The sequence below is a fragment of the Hippocampus guttulatus genome, chromosome 6 (genome assembly GCF_054856545.1).
Source record: "Hippocampus guttulatus isolate MCC_2025c chromosome 6, RoL_Hgut_1.0, whole genome shotgun sequence".
Classification (NCBI taxonomy): Eukaryota; Metazoa; Chordata; class Actinopteri; order Syngnathiformes; family Syngnathidae; genus Hippocampus; species Hippocampus guttulatus.
The window spans coordinates 23610769-23632262 of NC_141266.1; the positions used below are offsets into that span (position 1 = coordinate 23610769).

At 48.3% G+C, this 21494-nt stretch overlaps 1 protein-coding gene across 12 annotated transcripts; it reads left to right on the plus strand.

Moving 5' to 3' along the window:
* Positions 1-1889: 1889 nt before the first annotated feature.
* On the plus strand, positions 1890-20473 carry chd4b (chromodomain helicase DNA binding protein 4b). 12 transcript variants are annotated; one of them, XM_086113030.1, is made up of 40 exons: positions 1890-2196; positions 2327-2563; positions 3102-3226; positions 3878-4126; positions 4231-4346; positions 4482-4581; positions 4657-4867; positions 5059-5174; positions 5259-5373; positions 5455-5627; positions 5958-6203; positions 6276-6479; positions 6570-6781; positions 7250-7381; positions 7488-7587; positions 7746-7937; positions 8358-8558; positions 8677-8814; positions 9782-9903; positions 10003-10176; positions 10263-10404; positions 10502-10751; positions 10841-10965; positions 11568-11660; positions 11748-11889; positions 12215-12384; positions 12471-12648; positions 13336-13422; positions 15013-15104; positions 15177-15310; positions 15874-16018; positions 16111-16267; positions 16703-16788; positions 16874-17099; positions 17192-17230; positions 17415-17579; positions 17674-17782; positions 18139-18271; positions 18372-18567; positions 18721-20473. In XM_086113030.1, exons 2-40 carry the CDS (start codon positions 2500-2502, stop codon positions 18933-18935), a joined length of 5874 nt encoding a protein of 1957 aa, XP_085969156.1. In that variant the 5' UTR covers positions 1890-2196; positions 2327-2499; the 3' UTR covers positions 18936-20473. The 12 variants fall into 12 exon arrangements, with proteins under 12 accessions (XP_085969156.1, XP_085969148.1, XP_085969151.1 ...); XM_086113029.1 differs by having other exon boundaries at positions 1891-2196; positions 12471-12660; positions 18710-20473; XM_086113027.1 differs by having other exon boundaries at positions 1891-2196; positions 12471-12660.
* The last annotated feature ends 1021 nt before the right edge of the window (positions 20474-21494 follow it).

Genomic DNA, 21494 nt, shown 5'->3' on the forward strand with positions numbered 1-21494 from the left:
ATGGCTCCATGGTCTGGCCCCAATAAACCAGGGCTTCAAAAACTTGTATAGTTTTATATTATTTGAATTTATAGTGAATAAGGTGGTAGGATTCCAAACACACCCGCGCAATCACAACAAGTTACATTTCGCAGTGAATATAAAAAAAACAAAATTCAATTGAGCACACGAACATTGATGAGAAGTCGGTCAGCAGTGCACACCGACCTAACCAGGTTGGCACCAAGTACGAGGCAGCCTGACAACCGAAGGCTCCGTCAGTGACTGTTAAAATGAAATTCATTTCAAAACCCAAACACTAACACCCCCCCCCACCCCCACATGTCACCTTCACCTCTTCTACCTTCGAATCCTAGGAGCACTGCGTCATGCGTGAGCGTGCTCCTGCCAACAAAGCGCCACGCGCGCGGCAGTGTATCACTATTATGGGATGGCGGCCATGTTGTTAGGCAGGGAAAAGTGCTCAGTCGTGGCGGCGGGGAGGGGAGGGGGCCGTGGGCTTGCGCGTGAGAGGTGGAAGGAAGGACTGGAAGGAAGGCTGAGATGACAGGGCGAGGCGGACGGAGAGTCGCTCGCGGCCTTTGTTGCAATGCCAAGTGTGCGTTTTTTTTTTACTGTACGACGGGAGGCCGTCATAGCGGAAACCTGTAAAAAAAATACACATGACATTGGAACCTCGGTTTACCAACGATCCCGTTTGCGAACAATTCGTTTCATGAACACATTTGGAAAAGAAAAAAACGACCTGGGGTTTCACAGTATTTTCGGTATATGAGCACTCTTGGCCTGGCCGTGGAAGGCTCAGAACGTTCTACTTTTCTTGTGTCTGCGTACTTCAGGTATCTTTGATTTGTTTCTAAAAATGGCCGCCACAGGTGGTACCCATTTAGGGCCAATAGTAACCACCGCGTACATAAACATTATTGATTACCGAGAAATTTAAGACACCGCCCAGTCATTAGCAAGCAAACCTACTGTTAATTCATCCTTATGAATTATTTAGTGCAACTGCCAATGTGGAGTCAACATTTTTGACCGTGCTGTGTTGTTCGAAAATACTAGAACGTCGCATCAACGTACTGCAAAGTTGCTCGAACAAGTTGGTAAAGTCGTTTGAACTTACCGCAAATGTCATTCAAACATACTGATCAAGTATTTCGAACATATTGGGAAAGTAAGTCGTTAATATGTATCGCTAAAACGTAGGGTAAATGCTAACAACAGAGACTTTTTTTTCCCATATTGCCACGCGTTATGGGATAAAGTTGTTGGAATGTATTGGTAAAATGTAGTTTAAATGCTAAATGGCTTTTTAATAATTTTGTTTGACATTTTTCCACCCAAAAATGTTGACTCCACAATGGCTCGATTTCCTGCGCTCCTCAAACTACAAACTTGACATGCGGTGTCTTTTGTTTGACCTGTGTGCTTTCCTATACTTTGAGTGGACCTTGAAGGCAGCGTGTTTTCAAAAGCATCCCTGCACATGAGCTGTGACCCAGCTAGGCCCAGGATGGACTTGAACCCGATCACAGGTCGAGACACACAGTGGTGGACATTATTTTTGCACCAAACCCAAATTGTTTTGTTGATCTCCCCCCCAGGTAAAGATGCATGTCCCTTCAGCGACTATTAATGAGCTGTCACCAGTGTGGTTTGACCTACCTACAGACCACATGGTCTCCCTCCCATTTCCTTGTATTTTGAAGGTGGAGTATATTATGGGATGTAGCTCGGTTGGAGTATTATGGTCTGGTAAGACGCGCGTGTGTCGCCATGACAACGTTGTGGCTCCGAGGGCCTGAGCTCGCATGTCTTGGAGTGGTATGCGCGCGAATGCGTGCGAGCGCGCGTGCGTCGGGTGGGGGGGGGGAGAAGCCTGGGCCCTGTGAGTATTATGGTCTGTCCGTCGCGAGGTAACCATGCAGAGTCCTGCGCGCGTGTGGGAGGGGAGGGGGGATTATTATGGGATGTCTGGCCCCCTTTGTGTGCTCGCGAGGATGTTAGCTAAGCGCTGAGGCTGGGGGGAGAGCACAGCAGATCGTGTTTTCGTTTTTTTTTATTTTCTCGCCTAATGAATGAACGCTAAATTAACTAAAACGAGCCCGGTTGTGGTAATCGGCACGGAAGGGAGAGCTCGCTACGACCTGGGACCACACACGCACGCCCGCCCCAGCAAGTTTCCAAGGTATCAAGGTAGGCCCTTTTCAGCTTCAACTTTCCATTGCTGCTTTCCAACTTGTGAGTGTCAAGTGTGTAGCGTGTGTCTATACCTAATTAGCGAACTTGTTTGATATTGTAAACACAGTGACATTTTTTCCCCCAGTAGCCGCCCGCCCCCACCCTTCCCCCTTGGACAGTACACCACCCTTGGTCCACTCTCCAGTAGTCCCACGTCATTTTCCCCTCCTCCCTCGTCGACCGACCGAGGAGCGAGAGCTTTAGGAGGGATTAATTTGAGCGAGGAGTTGGGGAAGGGGGGGGGGACGCACTGGAGACATGTCAGGCAGCGACGATGACAGGGACGACTTCGGGGCCGCCGAAGAGCACTCGCTACTCCACGGTAAGATCCGACCTCCCCCCCCCCCCCCTCACCGCCGTTCGCCTTCTTTTTGTTGGTTTTGACCACGGGTGCGTATTTGTTTGGGGCGGGCGGGGGGGGGGGGGGTTGCCGCTAAAGCGAGGCTAACGTTAGCCCGAGCTAGCTCCGCGTCGCCTCGGTCACGACAGGTTAGTGAAGCTAACTTCACGTGCAGGTGTTCGCCCCTCCTTTCCCTTATTTACAATTTTGACGCGCGCTTTCGCCAAGGGGGGAACCACCGCCGTGTGCCAAAGTTGTGCAGAAAATAAATAAAAGCTCACAAGTTGTTCAACCCTAGTGTTTTGTGCCACACGGTTGGCGTGCACGCGGATTTGTGTGTGCACGCCACTCTGTGCACGCGCACCCCCTCCCTACCTCCTCCTTCCTCTTTCTCCACTCTCTCGAGCCTGCAGGGGCGTGCATGTCTGCGCCTGCGCCACAACCCCCCCCCCCCCCACCCTCTAAATAGAGGGTAAACGTGGGAGTGAAACGAGGGACAAGCATTTTGTGTCACCTGCAGACGACAACGAGCCGGAAGAGATCATGTCCGACTTGGACGAGGCTCCCAAGTCCAAGAAGAAGAAGAAGGCCAAGAAGAGCAGCAGGGAGAGCAGAAGCAACAAGAGGCAAAGAGTCGTCAGAGAGGTGAATTGGATGTCTCATGATTTCATGATTCACCCCCCCCCCCCCAAGCCCCCTTAGATGTATCCGCTAAGTGTACTGACACTAGCGAGATAGGAGGAAATATTTGAGGGCCATGTTTGCCGACCGTCATTGAGTCAAGGCACATATTTTATGTTCGAAAAGTCTTAGGGCACACTACCCAACAAAAATGTCTAAACCTGTCGTACAAATGGGGTCCAATAGTCGCCTGCATTAATTAAACAGAATGAGAATGACATAAATTACCCTCACTAATGACTAATCAGTTAGATTTGACCTTTATTTCAATTGGAAATCCACCAACAAGTCTGTGGAAACGACATAATATTAAATGAGGACTATCAATTTTTTGTTTGGTCCTTTTAAACTTTCCTCCCATCACCCAACGCTGACCTTGTTTCATTAACATTTTCCTGTGTGTCCCAAACTTTATTGAGACAAGGGACCGATTTTACATCGGAAAAATGTCACCGAAAGTATCAATAGTGCCAAAATGATGTTCCCATCTCAATTTACTCACAAATCGACCAACTCAGTGTGAAATCTGTGCCTGTTTAATTGAACACTCGGCTGACACACGCACAAGAACCCATGATATATTGTATATTTTCAACACCGTTTCAACGCAAACAGGAGTTGCCGCTGAGCTCTCCTGAGCACTTAATCGAAGGCGAGGGAACAGAGAGGGACCCGGACGAGGGAGGCCTGCGCTCGGACAGTGACGGAAGCGATTACGCCCCGGGAAGGAAAAAGAAAAAACGCTCCAGCTCGACCAAAGACAAGAAGAAATCCAGTGCGTCTGCGGAGAAAGGGGGCTCGTCCAAGAGCAAGCGCAAAGAACCAGAGCCGGATGATGACGAAGACGACGATGATGACTGCCAGGTAAAAACTGACCATTGTCAGATTTTGGGTGCTGGGAGGGGCTGTTAATTCCCACTGGGATTCATGTCTTCACACCCCCCCCCCTCCCCAATCCTCCGCTTTAGCCGAAAAGCTCCTCCCAGATGCTGGAGGCCTGGGGCATGAAAGACATCGACCACATCTTTACTCAGGAAGACTACAACTCACTCACCAACTACAAGGCCTTCAGTCAGTTTGTCAGGTGTGAAAATGTTTACAAATGTGTTGCACTTTAAAAAAAAAAAAAAATTTAATGTGGGAAGGGGGGGCGGAGTCATACATGTCGTCGTTAGTTGAAATAACTGTCTGTCAGCTTGACATTTGTTGTTTCCCTCAGGCCCTTGATCGCAGCCAAGAACCCCAAAATCGCTGTGTCCAAGATGATGACTTTAATGATGGCCAAGTGGAGAGAGTTTAGCACAAACAACCCCCATAAGGTATGACGTTGAATCCATGAGAATGACACAAGAACGGAGCGTTCCTCGTTCCTGACGGGCTTGTCTCCCTCGCAGGGCTCGGCGTCCGCCAATGCGGCCTTGGCGGCCGCCAATGTGGCCGCGGCTGTGGAGAACATGGTGGTGGCCGGGGCAGACGGAGGGGCCGACGGTGGTCCTTCACCCCCCGCCGCCGCCGCCGATGCCGCCGCTCAGACGCCGCCCGCTGCTCCGGCGGCGACCCCGCCGCCACCTCCGCTGCGCAAGGCCAAAACCAAAGAAGGCAAAGGTAACTACCGGCATATGAACAAAACGTCCTGTGCTAGCTTCAAAGTTATTCGATTATTCCCTACTCCCTTATCCTTTTATAGCGGTATGGATTTTGATGTTGTCGACTTGTGAAATGGAAAGGGAGTGCGGTAATTCCAAAAACAGCTAGTTTGTTACTCTCTCTCGAATTAACCTCTCTTCACTTCGCAGGCCCTAACGCTCGTAAAAAGTCCAAGCCTAAAGTTCCACCAAAGCCCAAACCCAAGAAAGTGGCTCCGCTCAAGATCAAACTGGGAGGCCTGAACAGCAAGAGGAAGCGCTCCTCTGTAAGATATCTTGCCACTTTTTTGCCTCGCCGTCTTTCGCCGACGTTGTCAGTGTTCGAACCCGGCCGCTGCTCTCCCGCTCAGAGCGACGACGACGCGGACAGCGACTTTGACGAAAGCGGCTTCTCCGTGTCGGAGGGCTCCACCCGGGCTAGCCGCAGCAAGAAGAAATCCAAGAGTGCGAAGAAAAAGAAGAAAGGTGCGGTGTGAAACTCCCCTTCTGTCTTTCGTTTCTAGACTCAGAATCCCAGCTCACGTGTCCACTCGCTTCCTCTCCCAGCGGAGACGGAGGATGGCGACGGCTACGAGACGGACCACCAGGACTACTGCGAGGTGTGCCAGCAGGGCGGCGAAATCATTCTGTGCGACACCTGCCCCAGGGCTTATCACATGGTCTGCTTGGACCCCGACATGGAGAAGGCACCCGAGGGCAAGTGGAGCTGCCCACACTGCGTGAGTACTGTCGTCTTTTTACACCAGTTTCCTGAATCAGACTTGTGCGCTGCTTCCCTGTGAGGTCCAGTTAGGAGGCAAGCAGCGGTATTTTGGAGCTACTGGAGACACTCGATGGAGTATGTTACACATACGGCACATTTGACAATAAAGTTGCATCCAATCCAAAGGATGACGGGCCGACTCCAAAATAAAAGTGCATCACAGTAATCCAGTCAAGGTGTAACCAAGGCACCGATTACTGTCTGTTAAGAAAGGGAGAAGCTTGACTTTACCAGAAGCGGCTTCTCCCTCATGCGCCCCCATCTCGGCTCTTGACCGCGATACCAGGAAAAGGAGGGCATCCAGTGGGAAGCCAGGGAAGACCTCTCGGACGGCGAAGTGGAAGACGAGGACGACAGGCAGGACGACGGCGCCGAGGAAGAGGACGACCATCACATCGAGTACTGCAGGGTGTGCAAGGACGGTGGGGAGCTTCTCTGCTGCGACACCTGCCCCTCGTCCTACCACATCCACTGTCTCAACCCGCCCCTCCCCGAGATCCCCAACGGCGAGTGGATCTGCCCTCGCTGCAAGGTACCCGATTCAGGCGTCCTCTTGATTCGAAACAACAAAAGCAACGCCGACTCACTATCCTCTTCTTGACAGTGTCCGCCGATGAAGGGTAAAGTCCAGAAGGTTTTAACGTGGCATTGGGGAGAGCTACCCGCCCCTACGCCGGTTCCCCGGCCTGCCGACCTGCCGGCCGACGCCCCCGATCCCCCGCCGTTGGTTGGCCGCCGGGAGCGGGAGTTCTTTGTCAAATGGTGCAACATGTCCTATTGGCACTGCTCCTGGGTGCTGGAGTTACAGGTGAAAGCCGAACCCGACAGCGATGGAGAATTCTCGTTGGTGACTGAACCCCCGCGCGCCTTCCAACCTCGCCTCGCCTGTGGTCACTAGTTGGAGTTGAACTGCCAGGTGATGTTCCGCAACTACCAGAGGAAGACCGACATGGACGAGCCGCCGCCTGTGGACTTTGGCGGCGAGGGCGACGACGATAAGAGCACCAAGAGGAAGAACAAGGATCCGCTCTTTGCTCATATGGAGGCGGAGTTCTACCGCTACGGAGTCAAGATGGAGTGGCTTATGATACACCGCATCCTCAACCACAGGTGAACGCTTGGGCCATGAAGTTAACGTGTGGAGTCCTTTTAATGACACTGTCTCGTGGATTTTGCTTTAACTCATTCAGTACCAGACAATTCTGGACCATGTCTGAAAAGACGTTTAAAAACGTCTTTGGTAGTGAAGGAGTTAAAAAGTATCGTTCGCTAGATCGAAAGTTCCATTCATTCAGAGTTCAAATTGCTATTCAACTGTCATGATTATTTGTTTTAAAACGTTTTGCTAAATGCCTGCTTGTGACCTTCGACAATGGGGGGAATAAACGTTACAAAACCAGGGAGAAAGTTTAATTTTCTCAAAATATAACGAAGTCACTTCAGACCTATCATGTTTAGTCATAGCAACGGAAGAAAAAGCACCCCCCCCCCCCCAAATTGCGAAATCGGTCAAGCTGTTCATCTGATGTCATGATCGCGACCGCAAGCGTACGTATGATCCACCTCGTTCCATTTCAGTGTGGACAGGAAGGGCAACGTGCACTACCTGATCAAATGGCGAGATCTGGCCTACGACCAGTCGACGTGGGAGAGCGAAGACATGGACATCCCCGAGTTTGACCTTTACAAGCAGACCTACTGGAATCACAGGTACGCGGGAGCTCGCGCACCTCGCAGGACTCGGGAGTGCTCTCTTAACTACAACGCAAGTGCCACTCAACATACTCACCCCCCCTCCCCACAAAAACCAAACTAGAGAGCTAATGATTGGTGATGAGGGCAGACCTGGTAAGAAGCTGAAGAAACCTGTCAAAGTTAAGAAGACGGAGCGTCCACCTGCTAATCCAGTGGTAGACGTAAGTATTCCGACCTTTCCATTCAACACGTCTTGCGTCGCGAATTGCACGTGAACATTCGTAGCATCCGCTGCTCAACAATGAGATGCTGTCGAGTTCGGAATCAGGAGCCAGAAGCCTTGTGGCATTCATTATTCTCTCTCCGTTTCCTCTTACAGCCCACCATCAAGTTTGACCGTCAGCCTGACTACCTGGACAGCACCGGGGGTACGCTTCACCCCTACCAGCTGGAGGGCTTGAACTGGCTCAGGTTTTCTTGGGCTCAGGCCACCGACACCATCCTTGCCGATGAAATGGGCTTAGGCAAGACAGTCCAGACCGCTGTCTTCCTCTACTCGCTTTACAAGGAGGTGAGGAGGGGGAGGGGGGCGGGGGTGAGACACATATTTACTTTTTAGTACAGTGTTACCGTGACTTACGAGTGCCGCAACTTACAAGTTAACTGCAGTGACGCGAACCAAATTGAAGAGTCCCCGTCGCACGCGCACACACCGAACAAAATTGTGGTGGTTTTGTGGGCCTGGAGCGGATTGATAGAATGAAAATCAGTCAAGGTACTACTGTACGGAATAACAGCGCAAGTTCTATTTTGTCCGGTCGACTCCCCTCTGTCGATCAGTGTCAGTTGAGGGTATCCGACATGGGACGTACAGCAACATTGCCCTTTGAAGGGGAGAAGCTCAAAGTCAGGAGCTTTATCCTAAAGGCAGGTCAAGACATTTGTTTGCAGGTCAAATTGTAAATGTTGACAACTGTCCCCCCCCCCCCAGGGTCACTCCAAAGGTCCCTTTCTGGTGAGCGCCCCTCTGTCCACCATCATCAACTGGGAGCGAGAGTTCGAGATGTGGGCCCCGGACATGTACGTGGTCACGTACGTGGGCGACAAGGACAGCAGAGCCGTCATCCGAGAGAACGAGTTTTCCTTCGAAGGGAATGCCATCCGAGGTGGGAAAAAAGCATCCAAGATGAAGGTGAGAAAGAAACCAAATGACGACATGTCAAGTCGGCATATTGAAAGCATTGGCTGTGGCTCCCGGGCCGAAAAGTTCTGCTTTTTCTCTCCCTTGACGCCGACGTCCGCTCCCGCAGAAAGACTCGACGGTTAAGTTTCATGTCCTGCTGACGTCCTATGAGCTGATTACCATCGACCAGGCTGTGCTGGGCTCTATTGAATGGGCCTGTCTGGTTGTGGACGAGGCTCACAGGCTGAAAAACAACCAGTCCAAGGTGACAACACACCATTAGACCGGTTTAGTTATTGCTTCGATGTAGGCATCAGCCGATTGATTAGATTCTGACAGTATGATAACTGTGGGCAAACATATCGCAGTATTAAAATTACATCAATATCAATACAATATCACTGTATTAAAATTAACTTTTGGGGGGGGGGCAGTTTTTTTTTTTTAATTTTCCATTGGGCATAATTTATTTTATTTTGAAACAAAATTTCGAGTTGTACTACCTGAAAACTGCTGATTATGAACGGTTCAGATAATGGGTGGGTGGATAGAAAATTTGGGACACAAGCAATGTGTGAGAATTTAAGGTTAAACGCATTAATAAATGGTAACATTCTTCTCCTGTTTTAATTCTTAATAAGTCACAGTGTTTCGTCACTGGTGAGTTTTTTTTTTCGAACAGACCTAAGGACTAGAACTAACAGAACTAACTAGTACCTGCTGGCATTTGAAAAAAAAAATTATATATATATTTTTAGGACAATGCACATCAATAAAAGGAGCAAAAAGGCATCCTTGTTTGCAGTTTCATCAGGCTTCATCTCTCTTCCTCTGTGCATAACTGCTCATCAGTCTGCTTGCTAAGAAGGAACAAACAAAAAAAAAAGAATAATAATTGCAGGCAATTAACTTTAAAAAGAGCCGTCTTGCTTACTCGACTCTGCAAGCAGACGATCATATTGTGCCTTGCTTAGAAGTCCCCTCAAAAAAATGTAAATGTCAGTCTTAGTGGTTATTGAAACCTTGATATTTTTTTTTTTTTCAAACCCATGGTTAACCGCTAACTGGCCCATGCCTGCGTCTATATTTGCCTCTGCAAAAGGGGAATACAAATTGCCCTCTTGGTGGAGCTCCGACATTGCGATTGTATTTGCGCACTGTATCGCTTGAGAGAAACGGCAGTCTTTGACGGCGCATTTGTAATTCCTGTCAAATTCCTTCCCCTCTGTCAGTTCTTCCGAGTGTTGAACAACTACCCGCTGCAACACAAGCTGCTGCTGACCGGCACGCCTCTTCAGAACAACCTGGAGGAGCTCTTCCACTTGCTGAACTTCCTGACGCCGGAGAGATTCAAGTCAGTACATCCCTCGCCGCGTATGCGTGGCGGCGACGCCCCACGCTCGCCCTCATTTTACTCAACGTCGTTTTCCCCATCCCGCTTCCTCCTCCGCAGCAACCTGGAAGGTTTTCTAGAAGAGTTTGCCGACATCGCCAAAGAGGACCAGATCAAGAAGCTCCATGACATGCTGGGACCGCACATGCTCAGGAGGCTGAAGGCCGACGTCTTCAAGCACATGCCGTCCAAGACCGAACTCATTGTCAGAGTGGAGCTCAGCCCCATGCAGAAGTCAGCGTCGAGCCGTGAATCGCTTCCCTTTTTTTTTCTTGTTGGCGATCCTTTCTGGAGCTCATCGGTTTCTTGTCTTCATCTAGGAAATACTACAAGTTTATTTTAACGCGGAATTTCGAGGCCTTGAACACCCGCGGAGGAGGAAACCAAGTCTCTCTGCTCAACGTGGTGATGGATCTGAAAAAGTGCTGCAATCATCCGTACCTCTTTCCTGCTGCCGCTACCGTATGGCCTGCGTCTTATTCGTTAGAATCCTTTCGAGGGGACTGCCCGAACATCAATGAACATGTCGTTCATCCATGTTCTTCTTTTTCTGCGGCAGGAGGCTCCAAAACTTCCCAACGGGATGTATGAGGGCTTGGCCCTGACCAAGGCATCCGGCAAGCTGATGCTCTTGCACAAGATGATGAAGAAGCTGAAGGAAGGAGGTCACAGAGTGCTGGTTTTCTCCCAGATGACCAAAATGCTCGACCTGCTGGAGGACTTCCTGGAAAACGAGGGCTACAAATACGAGAGAATCGACGGCGGGGTCACCGGCAACATGCGGCAGGAGGCCATCGACCGCTTTAATGGTCACCCTTTTAAAAGCTCGGCGAATTCACGACTTCACGTGGGCCACTTTGGATGTTTTGAACTTCTGTGTTGGTCTTTATTCCAACAGCTCCCGGCGCGCCCCAGTTTGCTTTCCTCCTCTCGACTCGAGCAGGAGGACTGGGCATCAATCTTGCGTCTGCCGACACCGTTATCATCTATGACTCTGACTGGAACCCCCACAATGACATCCAGGTACGACCCCCCCTCCCCCCTCCCTCCCCCAAGTTTGTGTCCCTGCCATATGGACTTACTGTCATGCCCTTTGCCTGGTGGAAAGGAGAGCCACAGTTTCTGAATTTGTAATTTTTTTTAAACTTACGCACAGACATCAGGCCCCGCCTCTTAACTCGTTCACTCCCAAAGACGTTTTTAAACGTCTTTTCAGACTTGGTCCGGAATTGGCTGGTACTGAATGAGTTAAAGGCGCACGCATACAAACAGATACTACAGTTGGGGACAGTATTTTCGATACGTTTCATGCCTACATTTATCTGGTTGTTCATTTATGTTTTCAAAATACTCCAAATGTGTTTCTAATGAGTTTCAATTGTGTTTTCATGAGTTAAAATCTCCGAAAGGTATACCCCCCGTTCACCGTTCACTTTCCTATGAGTCACTGTCAAAGGACATGAAGGAAGAGTTGTGTTCTGTAAAGACTAAGGTCAAACGATCCTTTCAAGAATATCTGACCTATGAAATAACGGAAATATGTACTTTGGCCTCAGATTCCCCGGTGAATTTAATATTATTTTCGGGCTATCATTTTTCATATGTTGTGTGTGTGTGGTGTCCAGGCGTTCAGCAGAGCTCACCGTATTGGCCAGAACAGGAAGGTGATGATTTATCGCTTTGTAACCAAAGCATCCGTGGAGGAGAGGATCACGCAGGTGAAATAGCAAGGGGGGGAGAGTCATAAAAAAAAAAAAAATCCCAAGTCCTTATTAACTGTTCAAACTTCTGATTTGTTTGATCAGGTTGCAAAGAAAAAAATGATGCTCACCCACTTGGTGGTGCGTCCCGGCCTGGGCTCCAAGACCGGTTCCATGTCCAAGCAGGAGCTCGACGATATCCTCAAATTTGGAACGGAGGAGCTGTTTAAGGATGAGGCTGGAGAAGGTTGCTGACGTTGACTCTTTGTAATCTTGCTTGTTATGCAGGTGAAGCATGTTTTCGGAGCTGCGAGAGGCTTCACGACCTCAACAAATGCTCCTCATTGGGAAACCACCCTCATGTCTTGAGTACCAATGCAAAAAAAAACATGGAGTGTTTGGCCTTGACAAGAATACTCGTGCTCGGTCGGGGAATGACACCAAAAAAAAAAGAGAATTATTATTGTGAAATTTGAAAGCGCTTGAAGTTGACGAAAAGGGCATTGGAACCTCGAGTAGGCTCTCAGCGTTGCCGTCGGATGGGTGGGTTTCATACTGTGCCTTGCCTCCAGGAGACAACAAAGAGGACGACAGCAGCGTGATCCACTACGACGACCAAGCCATCGACCGTTTGCTCGACCGCAACCGGGACGCCACGGACGACACCGAGATTCAGAGCATGAACGAATACCTCAGCTCCTTCAAAGTTGCCCAGTACGTGGTCAAAGACGAGGACGACGAGGTACGCGCGGCCGCAGCGTCAGAAGCCCAAGCGGCGCCGGCGGTGGGACGATCGGAACCCAAATGTTCATCTTTGTTCCCTTTGAGGAGGAGGAAGTAGAGAGGGAGGTGATCAAACAGGAAGAAAGCGTAGACCCCGACTACTGGGAGAAGCTGCTTCGTCATCACTATGAGCAGCAGCAAGAGGATCTGGCCCGCAATCTGGGCAAAGGCAAAAGAACTCGAAAGCCGGTTAACTACAATGACGGTTCGCAGGAGGACCGAGGTATAAGACAGGGTACAGAAACATATATCATGCAACCTCTTTCTGTGCTGTGCCGTGTCTGTGACGTCTTTTTTGTGTGTGTGTGTGTGTGTGTGTTAATTTTGCACTGCGAGTGCATGCGTGGTAAGCCGTTGACGCATTTCTTCCGTGTTCCCGATATCCATCTCAAAGGCCCGTGTGCTGCTTTTGTAGCTCGCTGAGCCAAAACTGAGAAATGTCTGCCACTCGTCCTACGAGTGACGTCCAATTCTGCTTCATAACTTGTCGTGCGAATGGTGTGCAGAGGTTGAAGTATTCGACCTAGTATTGTGCTGAATTCTTTTACGAGTGAGGACAAAGAACTTAGTGGCACATGGACCTCAAGCTGGATGTCGAGGGTCTGGAGTAAATGCCCAAACGGGAAAAAAAAAAAAAAAAAAAGTCGTGTTTGTTTGGTGTTTTAGAGACTCGGCTTAGTTGAATATTTGTCATTTCACAATTTGAATTGGCAGTCTGCTGTTATATGAAAGTTCAAAAGACTTGCTAAAACTATGCATGTTTTTGTTTTTTAAAGGCAAGGGAGCGTTAAAGGTACAAAATGTTCAAGCATCGAAAAAGAACGAAAGACATTTTGTCGTGCGCTTTTACCTCGACTATGACTTTGATCAAGAGTTAAGGAAGTTTTTCCTTTCGCCGTCTCCCGACCAGATTGGCAAGAGGACCAATCCGACAACCAGTCCGATTACTCGGTGGCATCGGAGGAGGGCGACGAGGACTTTGACGAACGTTCTGAAGGTACACCTCAACCTGAACGCATCGCTGCTCTTCCGCACGCCGTGTCGGCTTCGGTGACAATCTTCTGTCTGTTCGGGTCGGGCCTTTGGTCGGCTTCAGCAAAGCACAGTGGAACCTCGGAGGTTGAACAGAGTCACCGCACTCGCAAACTCAAAGCAAGTTTACCCAAAAGAATAACGTAAATAGAAATACAGCGGTTCCTCTACTGACGAATTTAATTGGTTCCGGAAGAAATTTCTATACGAGAGAATTTTGTAAGTAGAGACGCGTTTTCCATGTAAATGCTCTAATCCGTTCCAAGCCTCCCCAAAATTCTGACATAAATGTTTCCTTAAGCATAAAAATGTAAAGAACTGATCCGAGGATGTTCGAGCTACCACCGTAGTCGCTTCTTGCCTGTTCTACATTTTTAAAGATGATGAACTGCTGTTACCTGTTCTTCCTATTTCCATTGCGCTCGTCCACGGGGGAAAAAAGTGTCCACTCCGCCAAGCAAGTTTCAGAACTACGGGCCAGGCGTGATAAACCGCTAGCCTCACCGTGCCGCCTTCAATATATATTCCACCGTTAAATTATTCATCCTCTGATGACGTTTCAAATGTCATAATCCCAATTATGACGCTAAAGTGACATTTTTGTTTTCTTGGCTGTCCTAAAAGTGTAAGAAAAACCTCCTCTGCTTGCCTGTGGCACGACAGTATCAATGACATTCAATAAAATGAAAAGAAAAAAAAAAGCCCCCCAAAACAACACAGCACACTCGTGGGAGTTCAAGTGCAGAGGCATATTTGAGTTTGTTTCCAATTTACGGCTTTTGGGGTTCCACGATAGAAGATTGAAAAATGACTCTCCGCCGGTCCATCCTAACACACTCAAACAACTTCTCTGATGAGGCGTCTTCAAGCTGCAGTTCTTTCCCTTACGAACAAGCCTCACCCCCCCCCGCCCCCTGCAGATCCGTGTGCCGATTCAGACGGAAGCACCGACGGCTAAAAGTTAAGCTCAGAAAAGAGCGGAAGTTGTCCGTGTATCATCTGCTCGGGGCGTGCAAAGGCCGGACGAGAAGGAGTTGGCGAGTGCACAGAACGAGGGACAGAAAGCGCTAGATGCCTCCTTCCGCGTGGCCTACGTTTAAAAAGACCAAATTGTTCTCAAGTTGAATTTTGTTGACACGTTCACTTGGAGTGTTTCGCCATTTCTGTATCTTTTTTCTCCTTGATATATTTTGCATCTCCCATCGTTGCCCTCGATCGGGGATCTTGCTGTTTACTCGAATCGCATTAAACGGCAAATGTCCTGAAGGCGTTTGTGCTCCAAACGGCAGCTGTAGATGTAAAGGTGTGAAGAAAGAAAGAGAGAGAGAGAGCAAGAGGGGGGGGACCTTCAGCACGAGGGTGCCGTCAAGCATCCTTCATGTGGCATCCGCAGAACTGTTACGTCTCGCACAAACACACATTCAATTCCAGCATAAGCATTTCAACGTCAGAGTCATCGTTTTTTTTTTTAAATATGTCTATTTTTTTGAGCGCGAGGTCGCCTGACTGTTATTTTTTAATTTTTTTTTTTTTTTTTTTGTCCCATCCGCCGCAGCAAATGCACGCAGACCGAACCGCAAAGGGTTAAGAAATGACAGGGACAAGCCTCTGCCTCCGCTTCTGGCCCGAGTGGGAGGAAACATCGAGGTGGGTCTCCGTCCGCTTGTGGCTTTACCTTCAGTTGTTGATGAATGACTTCTGAATGATTTGACCTGTCAGGTTCTGGGCTTCAACGCACGGCAGAGGAAGGCTTTCCTGAATGTGGTGATGCGTTACGGGATGCCTCCGCAGGATGCCTTCAACAACCAGTGGCTTGTCAGGGACCTTCGAGGGAAGTCTGAGAAGGAATTCAAGTGAGGATCTTTTTTTTTAATTTTATTTTTTTTTACTTTTTTACTTCTTCATCATAATTTTCTTTTCAGCTTGTCTCGTTGGAAGCCGTCGGAGCACGTCATTCTTTTCCTTCGAAGCTTATCTAAGATGTACGTCATATTTTGAATAGGATGACGTTTGTTTGAGCTACTTTTTCAGTTGCAAATTGCTCTCTTTTGAAAGTAAATGACCTAATTTGTTTCTGAATGGAATCAAAACGACTTTCCGTTTTTTCTAAAACCTTTACAGTGCAATTTTATCGTCAATGTCATTTCTTACTCAGTTCAAATGAAAAGGCGTCCGTGCACTAGAATCCCTTTTGTAGAATATTAGTGGCAAGCGCTCGGTTGGTTGGCTCACAATTGTCAAAAAAAGTACGCGTGTATTTAGCCACTGAATTTTTAAGTGTTTATTTGCCAATTGCCGTTTTTCTGTTGATTCATTTCAGTTTTTAATATTTTGTCCGCATTTTTAAGTGTATTCCATCTGATGTGCTAAATGCACACCCCCGTTTTTTTTTTTGGTTTTTTTTTTTTACCCACAGGGCTTACGTGTCCCTGTTCATGAGGCACCTGTGCGAACCGGGAGCTGACGGAGCAGAGACTTTTGCAGACGGCGTCCCACGAGAGGGTCTGTCCAGGCAGCACGTGCTCACTCGCATCGGCGTCATGTCGCTCATCAGGAAAAAGGTTGCGCTTTGCCCCCGTTGCTCGGACTCGGTCTCGGCTCCATCGGGTGTCGTGACACGATGGATCGCTCGATTCCTGTGTCGCTTTGACAGGTGCAAGAGTTTGAGCATGTGAATGGTCAGTGGTCCATGCCCTGGATGGCGGAACTGGAGGAAAACAAGAGGGCGGCGGCTTTGGCTGCGGGCGAGGATCCCAAGACCCCTTCGAGCGGGACGCCCGCGGATACGCAACCGAACACTCCTGTGCCAGGTACACACATCCAAAGCTCAGCTTTAAACCTCAATCGGACTCGGGTCTTAAACTGGACAGTCATTTTAAATTGGACCGGCAAATTGGTTCCGTTGTTGAAGCCAGCTTCTTTCTTTTTCGGCAGCCTTCTTCTTTCTCACTTTGAAACACTCATTCTCGTCTTTGTCACATCTGGGCTTCGTTAGTGTCATGCGCTTTACTTTGGAGTCAGCCAATCCTCCATGAAGCATTTCCAGTCGGTCCAGAATGCTGCTGCTCGCCTCTTAACTGGAGCACATAATCCTCCTCTGCCATCTCTTCACTGGCTCATTTTGGACTTCATTTTAAGATCCTGTTATTTGATTTCAAATCTTGAAATGACTCCGCAGCGTGATTTTTTTAGTCGGGCTGTTTTCGCTGCAGCTGCCGTTACCCTTTCTGACTTTGTGTGAACAGAAGATCTCTCGAGATCAGAGGACAAAGAGGACATCAAGAAGGATGCGGAGGACACCAAAGTAGCCAGAAAGTCAGACGATCCAGAGGTCATTCCTCATTCGCGCGTGTCATCGATGACATGAATGGGCATTGAACCTCATTTCAAACTCATCGCCATTTTCTTTGCCTTAGATTATCGAAATCCCAGATGAGTCCGACAAGTCGCCGGCCTCTGAAACCAAAGACGATGACCTTGCGGGGAAGGAGGAGAAAGAGAAGGAGACGCGAGGTGCCGATGAAGGGAATGACGCCACCGACTTTAGCAAGGACCGAGAGGAGAAGGGCGACAAAGCCGTTGCTGCTGATGTCAAAGGTGAAGGAACGGAGAACAAAACGGATCCGGAAGATCGATCGAAAGGTCTGGCTTTTTTTTTTTTTGTTGTTGTTTTGTTTTTTGACACCTCCTTTTTTATTTCATTGGCATGTACTTTGAATTTTTTTTTTTTTTAGGTGAAGATGCTAAAGATGAAAAGATGGACACAGACAAAGGTGCGCATGCTCACTTATACGCATTTTACAAAAGTTATTTACCTCTGAGAGGCTGTCACTCTGTTCTACTTCGGCGCCAAACATATTGTCAATTTAGTAGCGCCGTTCCGATGCAAATCTAAATTTATCAGGGCGATGTCCGACACACCGCTCATGCTCGTGCCTCTGCCTGCGTTCCCCACAGATCAACAAGAGGATAAAGACGGCGTGAAATCGGAGGAATCGAGCCGACTTCAGAATGGAGAGAACACCAGAGAAGGCGCTCTGTCCGTGTTGAATGTGAGTGAAGAGAAGAGGAAAGCCAGCAAGCAGAGGTTCATGTTCAACATCGCAGACGGAGGCTTCACAGGTGGGGGGGGGGGGATAGATACCACACACATCCACGTTTCCTTGCCTCTTTTTTTTCTTTTTTTTTTTCGTCTCATAACCTTTCTGCCCTGCAGAGCTTCACTCCCTCTGGCAGAATGAGGAGAGGGCAGCCACCGTCACGAAGAAGACCTTTGAGATCTGGCACCGTCGCCATGACTACTGGCTCCTGGCTGGGATCATCCAGTATCCTATCGTTGCACATTGACTCAAGTTTATTTTTGACAGTTTTCTGCAGGCTAGGAATCATTTGCATGAGGCTTGGCGCTTTTCGCGTCAAATAACAAGAACGTCGAGACCTCTTACGCCGTGCTCCCTTCATAACGTGATACTTGGGGACAGAAACGGCAGTCGTGACACGCCCAGTTTCATTTACATCTCGGTGGCAGCACCCTTTTCGACACCCGAATAGCTTTTCGGTCGTCGGGCTACTTTCACGTTGACGTTGCGATAGCAAAGACGGACGGAGACGGGCGTTCACGGACGCTCGCCAACGATTCCCAAACCAAAGTTGTCGTTGGCTTGACCGTGATTTTCCTCAGACACGGCTACGCCCGATGGCAGGACGTGCAGAACGACGTCAGGTTCGCCATTCTCAACGAGCCCTTCAAGGGGGAAATGAGCAGGGGCAACTTCCTGGAGATCAAGAACAAGTTTCTGGCGCGCAGGTTCAAGGTGAACTCAACCCCCCACCACCACTTTGTGAATGCGAAAACTCAACTGACGCCTCGAATGCCCTCGGTCTGCCGACTGGTCAAATATCGTCCTCTCTTAGTTACTGGAGCAAGCGTTGGTGATTGAGGAGCAGCTACGCCGAGCGGCCTACCTCAACATGACGGAGGATCCGGCCCACCCCTCCATGGCGCTCAACACGCGCTTCAGCGAGGTGGAGTGTCTGGCCGAGTCCCACCAGCACCTCAGCAAGGAGTCCATGTCAGGAAACAAGCCAGCCAATGCAGTTCTGCATAAAGGTAAACGCTCATTGACACGACTAAAAACAAGTTTACGAGCCCAAAGTCACAACGCTACGTCGGAAGTGACACGCTCAAGCTTGAGTTGCTTTTTTTTTTGTTTGTTTTTTTTTTTTTTGTTTTTGTTTTTTTTACCTTCCAGTTCTCAAACAGCTGGAGGAGCTGCTGAGCGACATGAAGGCGGACGTCACGCGCCTTCCGGCCACCATCGCCAGGATACCGCCCGTGGCCGTGCGGCTGCAAATGTCCGAGAGGAACATCCTCAGCAGGCTGGCCAGCCGCGGGCCCGAGGTGACCGCCCAGAACCCGTCGCAGAGCGTGCAGCAGATGCAGGTTTCGCGCTGAGGCGGGAACTTTTCACCGCCTGACCCCCCCCCCCCCCACCCTCACCCTCCACCCTTCAACCACCCTGTGCAACACAGACAGGTTAGTCGTCCTCGGTACACGCACACACACACCGCTCGTCACTGAACGTCATCTGTAGAATGGGACGCCTCAGACTGGAAGTCATAAAAAAGAAGGATCTCCTCAAAACATGGCCGAACTTTCCCGAGTCATGTGCATCCGTGTACAGTGTACACGGAAAAAATGAAACCCCACATCTTTGTTGCAGTGCTTTGGATTGCACTCTTGGAAGCGGATGGACTATAGAACTGATTTTTTTATTTTTTATTTTTTTCTGGCTTATTTTCCCCTCGTCGGAAATTGTGTCATTTGATGCTATTTGGGTTTTTTTTGTTTTGTTTTGAAAAGTTGTAATGTTCTCACCTTAACGTGTTTGTCTGTCGATGGTATTTACAGGTGCATCTCGCGTCAAATATTGTGGAGAGCTTTCATTTGATTCAGTAGTTCCAATCCAAAAGGGAAATTTGTATCTTTCGTTTCTCATCGACACATTTTGAATATTTACCAAACAATATAAAATGTTGTTTTTTTTTTTCTTTTTTTTTTTTCTTTTCAGAAATCGATAAGAAATTGGCCTTCTTAAAAATATCGTCTAATGTTTCTCAAAGTATCTGTCATGGCAAGTTTCACTTTTTGAATTGAACTACCGGACTGAAGAAACTTTTCGACGATGTCATTGTATGTACAGCACTGTGCAAAAGTCTTGGGTCACCATTACCTTTGCTGTTTGAATGACTCGATAAATGAGTCGACCAGATAATCCTAAGAATTAGTCGTGGCACTTAAACAGTATGGCCTGCGTTTCATTTCGCATCGGCAGGCCGATTCGTGCGATGACACACATGGATCCTTAAATTCTTGCTGCTTTAAAAAAAAAAAAAAAATGAAACGGTGCTGAGCGAGCCCGTCTCGCAGTTCTTCGGTTCTCGTTTGAATCTCATCACGTTCACCCTTTGAAGGTGCGTGGTCGTTTGGAAACGAGGGCAACCGCGCTGTAGCAAATACAGGGGTCGTAAATGAAGCAACAAATGGTGTCCCAACAGTTTTGCACTGTGCATTTATCATTATACTGTATGTGTATGTGAGCGGAACAGACCGTATATGGTGCGCCACTTCAGGATGACATGACGTCACCGCGAGTGGGGGCTGTTCATGTCTTGATTCTCTTATTGTTACCTCCATGCCAAAATACTTGCCCCCCCCCCCCCCCCCCCCCGTGACATCCCTTGAACTAGCCTGCTGATCGGCTCGCGTACCAACGTGCACCCAGACATTCCTAAGATCCCCGGAAGCTCCTGTATTTTGCTCAAAATAAGGTACATGTAAGGAGGGTTGTAGGAAGGGCGGCGGGCGGGGTGTTTTGGGGACATGTCGGCAATCTAACTTAAATCGTTTCTGTACATGTATCGTTAAGATGACCGCCTTGTTGTTTTTAATCACGTTTTGTTTTTTTTGTTTTTTCAATGGGCCACAATAAAAGGTCAGCTGTTTTTCAAGTGTTTTGGGGTTTCGCAACCTTAATTTGTAAGTGTCTTCAATTCTTTTGTCGTCTGTCAAGCCTGAGCCTGTTTCCATACGGAAGCTTTAGAAAAAAGGAATCGAGGCAAATGTAATGGGTCACACCTCCTGGGGTTAAAGTGTCTCCAGAGCTCTGTTCGGGCAAATGACGTCCTCCGAAATCCAAGAGGACAAGGAAATAAATTGACAAAAAAAAATCAATCCGCACAGTGTACACATCCTTCGCTTTGTAGCTGACCAGTTCCTTCTGCATCGGAGCATTATAACAAAAGTTATTTTCAACACTTGAAATGGATTCAGAATAGGTTAAAAAAAACAAACAAACATGATACCAATGAATAGTATTGAATTGTGAAAAAAATATGAACATGACCATATGTCAGGGGTGTCAAACCCATTTTCGTCGCGGCCATATTTTAGTTACCATTTCCCTTGGAGGGCCATAATGACTGAGACCATTTAAAAAAAGTCAATAATAACGGATTATTGGACTACTGCCCAAAGACGGCTGGGATAGGCTCCAGCACCCCCCGCGACCCTAGTGAGGATCAAGCGGTTCGGAAAATGGATGGATGGATGGATGTTTAAGTTGCTGTCATGGGGGGTTTGGCACCAAAAAAATGCTGACAATATCGCTCTTATTTATTACATATGAGAATATGAAACTGGTCCATATTTTGACAAGTATCATGGAAGTTGACATCTTTAATTTGCTTTCGTGGGCCACATAAAATGATGTGGCGGGCCAGATCTGGCCCCCGGACCTTGAGTTTGACACCTGTGCTATATGTAGACAAACCAGGTTTCCACCTGGTTATGCTACCTATAAAAAGAATACACCGGTTAATTTTTGTCCCTCTGGCTTTTTTTTTTTTTGCTCTGCCATATTAACACGCAAAATCTACAAAGGAATTTCTCATTGGTGAATTTGACACGTCAAAAAAATGGCATTCCGCAAGGAAACGTCTTGGGCATTTTTTTTTCCCCCAAAAAGGTTTTTACGT

Coding starts and splice junctions, on each gene's coding strand:
- chd4b (XM_086113022.1), top strand. CDS start 2,079: ATGAACGCTAAATTAACTAAAACGAGCCCGGTTGTGGTAATCGGCACG. Junction 2,197..3,101: donor CAAGTTTCCAAGGTATCAAG/GTAGGCCCTTTT, acceptor TGTCACCTGCAG/ACGACAACGAGCCGGAAGAG. Junction 12,661..13,335: donor GGACCGAGGTATAAGACAGG/GTACAGAAACAT, acceptor TCTCCCGACCAG/ATTGGCAAGAGGACCAATCC.